At 41.4% G+C, this 7,807-nt stretch overlaps 1 protein-coding gene across 2 annotated transcripts; it reads left to right on the top strand.

Moving 5' to 3' along the window:
• Positions 1 to 1,584: 1,584 nt before the first annotated feature.
• LOC144057434 (uncharacterized) lies at positions 1,585 to 7,634 on the top strand. 2 transcript variants are annotated; one of them, XM_077574993.1, is made up of 6 exons: positions 1,585 to 1,628; positions 3,443 to 3,613; positions 3,709 to 3,847; positions 4,199 to 4,306; positions 5,697 to 6,144; positions 6,228 to 7,634. In XM_077574993.1, exons 2-6 carry the CDS (start codon positions 3,465 to 3,467, stop codon positions 6,590 to 6,592), a joined length of 1,209 nt encoding a protein of 402 aa, XP_077431119.1. In that variant the 5' UTR covers positions 1,585 to 1,628; positions 3,443 to 3,464; the 3' UTR covers positions 6,593 to 7,634. The 2 variants fall into 2 exon arrangements, with proteins under 2 accessions (XP_077431119.1, XP_077431118.1); XM_077574992.1 differs by having other exon boundaries at positions 1,599 to 3,613.
• Positions 7,635 to 7,807: the final 173 nt, after the last annotated feature.

Genomic DNA, 7,807 nt, shown 5'->3' with positions numbered 1-7,807 from the left:
ACCTGAAAGGCACCACGCAGGTGCAAATTCAGACATGTTGCAAAACACGGAGGGGGTGAAGGCACACGATAAAAAGTATTTTTCTGGCAAGCGGCGACTAATTTAACACAACATTCGGTTAATAAGAGCCAAATAAATACTTTAAAATAGAAAGTCGTTTGTTTGGAAACGCCATATTTTGAACACGAATGTAAACTGACACTAAATTAAGTCTCTCACCCCTACTTCGAAAAGTGGTACGTCCCGTTTGGCGATAAGGTTATCGCAATGTTTAATGATCAACAGCCTCTCTTTCTTAAGTTTTTGAAAACTCGAGCATTCTGTCGTCCCGCTTGAATATGTATAACACACTACATAATTGAGAGAGTATTCACATTAGTTGACAATAATAACATGTTACTGACCGTTTCCATGTACTGTAAGTGTAGTTGGAGACTTATATAAGTCGGAATGTAGCCTACCAGGTGAATCATTTCAGGCACTTGGGAAATATGTTTTAAGCCCTCAAGTATTTGTTTAAAACACTATTTTATTGTATAATATTAATATATTTGATTACATAATTCCTTGACAGAACGTAATGAAACTGACAGTCAGCACGTTGGTATTTGCTGACCTCCAGTGGAGGTAAATTAGTCAGACAGAAACCAAGCACTTTGGGGAACCATTTCCTTAAACTTAAAGGGGGAGTTAGATAAACTTTTTGTCATATTTGTTAAAACTGTCTTGTATACACTTAATAATTTGTGAAGAAAATCATCGCTCACTGGCTCCATCTTTTACCTTTAAAGGGATACTTGACTCATTGAGCCAACAGTAAGAAGATAATATTTTGTCTATAATTAATTAATGTGGTAACTTCATTATCTTTCATGAACAATTAATACATTTAAAAACTAAGTTTGTCGACTGAAGATGACATCACCTGTGCTGAGGAAGTAGGTAACGACCAATCAGGGCTCAGTTTGCTGACCAAACCTAGAAAACAGCTGAGCCATGATTGGTGGTTACCTACTTCCTCAGCACAGGTGATGTCATCTTCAGTCGACAGCAAGTGGGAAAATTTGTTTTTAAAGGTATTAATTGTACATGAAAAATAACAAAGTTAACAAATTCATTCCGGACAAAATATGAACTTTTTTTTACTGAAAATGGTTCAATGGATCAAGTATCCCTTTAATTTTATTTTTAGGAAGCCTAATAATAATAATAATAATAATAATAATAATAATAATAATAATAATAATAATAATAATAATAATAATAATAATAATAATAATAGGCTATCCCTTGTTTGCTAATAACTGGGCATTTAGCAAACAGAAGAAGAGTGAATGGAGCTCTGCCAAGTGAAAATGTAATTAAGGTGTTTCTGTAGGTGCTGCTGTTTTGGTTAGCAAGAGAGATCAAATGAGCTAAGTGCTTTAATGGCTAGCAGCCCCTGTTTTTTTGGTCGTGTTTGATTCATTTGTCTCAAGTAGACTTTTATACGGTTGGCAGAAAGTCAGTCAGGCCGGGGCAGGCCCGCCCGCTTCGAGGGAGGCGTGGTACGAACCCAAGCAGGTATGATAAAAAAGCTAACTATGTCAATACGTGTTCAGACCTGACGCCTCGACTCTGCATCAACAGTAAGAAGACCGAATCTATATTTGCTTTACGACAGAAAAATATTGACTCGATAAAGGATATGTGCTCATTATTTGCATCCTTTTGTTTTCTCTGGTGGTTTTTCCGGTTTGTCAGGTTTTCATTGTTTCATTGAGATCGGCTTGGCGTTAACGTGTGTTCAGTTTTAAGTCCAATGACTTGCAGTCAAGTACATGGTCGATTTTTGTATGTTCCTGGGGAAAATGTGGGAAAATGTGGGCAGTGTTCGTCGATGACAGCGACGCTCCCCTAGCAGGAATGCTTATTTGTGCCAATTTCATCACACGCTGTTTGTCTTTTAGCGTTGATGAGGAGATGCGTTGACAGATGTGACAATTCCTGCCTTTCCTTGAAAGATTAGAATCAAGTTTCATTTGTGGCACGACGGGGGTAAATGTGGTAGCAAAGAGAATAAGCAGCACAAGACAATATGCAAAAATTGAAAATGAAAATATGATAGTTCTATGCGACTGTATAAACACTACTTACTGTATACATTAGCAAAAGTCCTGTGATGTTTGTTGCTTTAATGTGTCTGTTTTCCCTGTGAAATAGGTTTATTTAAGTGTATTTATTCATGTTTGAACTTATATATTCATTTGTCCCATTAAATAATTGGTTTTGTTATATGAAAATAAGAAACATTGCAAAACATTCAACTTTTTCAATTGACTTCATTAAATATTTGGTTAATTAGAGTAAACTGCGTGAATTATGAATGAAAAGTAAAGCATTTTACATATTTTATATATATTTTTAAATGATTTTTAAATATATTTTTTAAAAGTACGTTAAAATGTGTATTTGTACGTTGGTTTTATAACAAGATGAACTGACTGGCAATTACTAAGAAGGGTGTTTTTATTGTATGATTTTGAGTTCAGAATTCAGAGAGGAAAAATGGTCAAAAATCAATTTGTCAAAATAAACCCCAATCAGAAGCAGGTATCCTAGGCACGTGCCAAATTCAGTTCTGGTAGCTTTAAAAAATTAAAAAATAAATAAATAAAATAACGTCACCTCTCGGGGATGAAGTATATTTTCAACACTTGAAGGTCCATCCATCCATTTTCTTAACTGCTATTCCTCAAAAGGGTCACAGGGGTGCTGGAGCCTATCCCAGCCAGCTTCGGGCAGTAGGCAGGGAACCCCCTGAACTGGTTGCCAGGCAATCGCAGGGCACACAGTGTGTGTGTGTGTGTGTGTGTGTGTGTGTGTGTGTGTGTGTGTGTGTGTGTGTGTGTGTGTGTGTGTGGGAGGAAACCGGAGTAACCGGAGGAAACCCACGCAAGCATGGGATGAACATGCAAATTTCACCCAGGAATGCCGAAGCCTGGACTCGATCTCTTGTCCTCTGCACTGGGAGGCGGACGTGCTGACCAGTCAGCCACCGTGCCGCCCCGCTTGAAGGTCATTTGGAGCATTCTTGGAAAGATTAAAAAAAAAAAAAAAAAACTTTTTTACCGATCAACACGAAATTGGGCTATTCTAACAAGACCCATGCCAGAAATTAAACAGGAAGTCAGCCAATGCAAGAGAACTTCAAATCTGTAGCATTCAAATGGCGTGCCTCAAGGCTCAATATTAGATCCACTGCTACTGTGCATTTATTGTACACAAATATTTACCAGCACTCAACCACATTCACCATGTTTTGTCCATGAAGTGAACTTTGCAAATCACTGGTTAAAGTTTCGCTTGATATCCCCTTGTTTTGGATCTCGCGAGGTCATGCAGGTGTACCGATTAATGATGTGATCTGGGTGTGCTGTAAATACTGGCGTTCGTTCCATAGCGCTGACAAAAGGTAGCCCGGGATGATGGCATATTCCACCGGGACTCTGGCAGAAGGTTGCTTTGGCAAAGTGTACCGGGAGAAGTACAATGACACCTGGGCGGCCGTCAAGAAGGTTCCCCAGCAACTCATCAACAGGAAGGACCTGGAGAGGGAGTGCGAAGTGTACAAGTGAGTCGCAATTTCAACAATTTTGTCAGACCGTGGAGGAATTTCACACCACAGCAAACCACCAAAATGATAATCATATCATCGCTTATCTGCAGAAAAGCCAAACACCCAAACATCGTCAAGCTGCTGGGCAACATCAACCTGAAAGACGGCAAATGGATAATTCCGATGGAGTTCATCTTCGGGGAGGACCTGGAAACCGCCATCTTTAAGTCGGTAAAGTCCAAAATACAGGTCAGTACGTTAACAATTTGACATGATCTAATTCAGGGGTGGGAAAGCTAATATTACAGGATGTACATTTATTATGTATTTATTTGATTTATGCATTATGCATGTAAATTAATGTAAATTTTGAGTGGACCGGATTAAAGAACATAGCGGGCTGTATGTAGCCCTCGGACCATACATTACCCACCCTGACCAAATTAATAGTCCTCTCAAGTTTTGTTTTTGACCACACTATGCTAATTCCACACATGTATATTCATTCAGGCCTGAAGGAGGAAAAGCAGGTTTTGCCGTTGACTCCTGCTCTAAACTCTTTCATGATTCTTTTTTGTTGGTGTTTTTTTTCTTTTAAAGATGACTCCAACAAATCGAGGCAAAATCATCGTGGGCATGTGTGAGGGACTTCTGCACCTCCACTCAAGAGACATTGTCCATCAAGACCTCAAGCCTGACAACATCATGGTGGGTACACGTGTAAAGAGAAAGAGAAGAAACCCCCCCCCCCCCCCGAATACTACTTCTCTGAGCTTGTCTTTTATACTGATGTAAGTCACGCCAAAACCACAAACATACTCAATAGTCACGTGTCGCCCATCAAAGTCTAAGAGGCTTAGAAATGTAATGCAAAAACCAAACAATTGTGGTTGTAATTTTCCCGAAAGCTTTTTCAAAGGTCTTAGAGCCATGAGTGGTGTAATAGCTGGAAATGACTCCCCATGCAAAATTTCGTGGCTGATAGGCTGCGGGTATTCATCAGACTCGACTAGCTCATTTGCATATGAAAATGTTTCTTCTCAGAATATAGTAGGACCTCTTCTCCTGCGGGCGGGCGGTCGTCCCGGGGGCCCCTTTGCCCTGGGGGACTGTGGCGCTAGGCTGTGTGGGGCGAGCCACGGCCAATCCGGGTCGGGGATCTCTGGGATGACATTGCTCCCTGTGGTGGTTGGTAGTCATCCCCACAGGGTTTTTCTGTGCCCCGCCATGTGGTGGTGTGGGTGTGTTTGTGGGTATAATCATGATCAATATATTTTTATGGATGTCTTAAGTGTTCAGCACCTTGAGTTGCATTTTAATGTATGGAAGGTGCTATTTAAATAAAGTTTGATTTGAGGGTTTGGACCAAAATAAGTAATAGCACACTTGTGTTGATTTATCTGCACATTTTTCTCAATAAGTTAGTAAAAAAAATAGTTCATCAGTATTAGAGAACAGTGGTTTGTGAACATTTTAATATTAAAGAACACCACAAAAACTACTCAAAAAAACTCAAATGATTCAATAAAAATGCATTAACCATAAATATTGTAGCTACATTTTTTAAAACAACCAGTTCAAAAACCTGTTTAGACGTTAATATTTTTTTTTATGCTAGAGCATACAGAAGGTCATGCAGCCTCTGAACAGAAGAGGACGCTCGAAGCAATGGTAGTTATTACAAAAACGGCCAACATGTGGCAGCAGAGTATAAGAGATCAACCAGGGCCATGTTGCAAAAACCTCTTTCCCCCACTGTTTTAAACATATTGGTGAATAATGATGAAACTTAGCTATATTCTAATGCTAATTGCTCCAAAACGGAAACCGATAGAAATATACTTTTTGATACATACTGATGAAAACTTTCTTTTGGTAGGTTGCATGTTTTCTAGCAATAGAACACAATATTCTGTGGGCCTTCCAGTAAATCCAGTAAAACAGCCGAGAGCAAATGGGGCTGCGTCAGTGAAAATGCATGGGAGTGAATGAGAAAATGATTAAATCCAAATGTACTTAGGCAGTGATTCTTTTGCATACCACAATTTGAAAATCACCGCCCTGGAACCCGCACCACCTAACATTTGTCTACCGCTAGGTGGAACACAACACCAACCGAGCCGTGATCATCGACCTGGGCCTGGCCAAATTCTTCCGGCGCGGCCTCAACTCAGCCGCGGACATGGGCAACGAGGCCTACTCGGCCCCCGAGGTGCTGCAGCGCCTCAGCCAGCGGGACCAGCGCTCGGACGTGTGGGCCATGGGCAAAATCATCGCTGAGCTTTGTGCCCGTATCCGGCTGCACACCCCGAGCGTGTGTCCCGCCAAGATACGGGAGGTGATGCGCGACCAGCCCTACTGCCAGGCCGTGTGCAGGATGGTGGAGAGCAACCCCACCCTCAGGGCATCCATAGTGGGCGTCATCGGTGACATGAGGAGAGCGGCCGGAGGTGTGGGACACCTCACTCCGCCGCCGACGCAGATCAGGAACCGGTCGGCATCACCGGGTCGGAGAGGAGCGTCGCCGTTCAACAAAGAGTGGCGAGGTAGATAAACAGTCAATAGAAATTTAAGTAGAAATCACCGTTGAATGACAGTAGTTTCACTTTCTTCTTTTTTTTTTTGTTAGCGGACTCTCCGATGAACAAGCAAGGATCCCCGCTGCGGAGGGAGCACACCCCTCGACCGGACACTAAACTCGTCCATCGCAACCCCAGACAACCCCGCTCGCTCTCCCCCCAGAGGAACCAACCGCTGGTCCCCGCGGCAGGTGGCGGCGGCGGCGCACTGAACCTGTCCAAGGACATGATGAAGATGAGCTTGTACCAGGAGGCCGCCCGCGACCTGCCGTGCCAGCTGCCCGCCACCGGTCGGGTGATGGTGCGGCGCTTCGAGGAGAAGAACGGCGAGGTGGAAATGTGGGCGCAGAAGGAGGTGGTCATGCGCGACGGCAAGATAATCAAATACAATGACGTCACCTTCAACAGCTCATAGTCAGAATATGTCCCGGGCAGGAAAAAGAACTGGAGGGGGGTTCAACTAACTGAAAGTTAGAGATACAGTGCGTCCCCCACGATATCACTTCATTGTTCGCACCCTGGCGAGTTTGCGAATTTTGGAGTGATCGGGTTTCATTGGATTTTACAGTATACAGTAACCACCCCCCCATCCCCCCATCGCACCCCACAATAAGTAAAATTAGCTATATAAAATATTGTAAAACTTCCTAGAATAGTACAGCATATGTTTTAAGGTCTTAAATTTTTAACTTTTAACACTTATATTTTTGAAAGAATGCCAAGAGCTATGAATAACACAAAAATATTGTCAAGTGTAGAACCCTCGATGTATCTACAGTAAACAAATCAAATCCTTCAAAACAGTTATCTCATGATATACATCAATAACGCCCGAAAATGTTCATTATAAAATCATCCTCCTGCCATCATTTTATGTAGGCGTAAAGACCTTGATTACGTTCAATAATTTTCTACAAATAACTATGCTGAAATACTTCGTTTTTGTTCCTATTCTTTCAAATTTAGTTTCAAACTAAATACTGTGCTGCCCTCTAGTGGTCGCCAGTTGAATTACACCCAACATTGACAGGGTTTACTGGATTGTAGTCGTGTCTGACTTTCGAATGGCGCACCATCAGGTTAGGCCACATTTCAGGCAGCACTTTATTGGAAGTGTTTCAGCAAAGAATAAGAGGCCGAGAAAGTCCCCAACTCAACTCCAGTAACAGTTGTTATTCCCACAAAACAGAGATAATACTGTATGTCTGAGTGCTTGTCCAACTGTTGAAAGTTTCATTAATTTTTTTGCACAAATTGACATTTTCTAACGAAGAGCTGAATAGCAGAATCCACAACAGGTGTTTGATCCATTCATTATACCGATGACGTGCGTTTAGTTGGGTCAAAAAGGCTAAGATTTGTCAAAATTGTCAACTTTAAGAAATGTTAACTACATTGATGTCCCACGTTGGCTGTTTGTCATTATTCAATAATAATTAAAAAAAAACTTTACTGTTCTCGTGCTCAGTCCAAAGCAATAAAAGCATTTTATTGCTCTTCTGACATCTTGGTGCCTAGGAATTATGCTGCATTTGATGTGATTCTTTTAGATAAAGAAAAAGTGCTTTGCCACCAACTTGTGTGATCTATGTGCAATTATAACTCTTCTTGTGGACAATAGTAAAAAAAA

Source organism: Vanacampus margaritifer, chromosome 9 (genome assembly GCF_051991255.1).
Source record: "Vanacampus margaritifer isolate UIUO_Vmar chromosome 9, RoL_Vmar_1.0, whole genome shotgun sequence".
In the NCBI taxonomy this organism is placed as follows: Eukaryota; Metazoa; Chordata; class Actinopteri; order Syngnathiformes; family Syngnathidae; genus Vanacampus; species Vanacampus margaritifer.
This window is presented reverse-complemented; position numbering and strand designations above follow the sequence as displayed.

Coding starts and splice junctions, on each gene's coding strand:
- LOC144057434 (XM_077574993.1), top strand. CDS start 3,465: ATGATGGCATATTCCACCGGGACTCTGGCAGAAGGTTGCTTTGGCAAA. Junction 3,614..3,708: donor AGGGAGTGCGAAGTGTACAA/GTGAGTCGCAAT, acceptor GCTTATCTGCAG/AAAAGCCAAACACCCAAACA. Junction 6,145..6,227: donor GTTCAACAAAGAGTGGCGAG/GTAGATAAACAG, acceptor TTTTTTTGTTAG/CGGACTCTCCGATGAACAAG.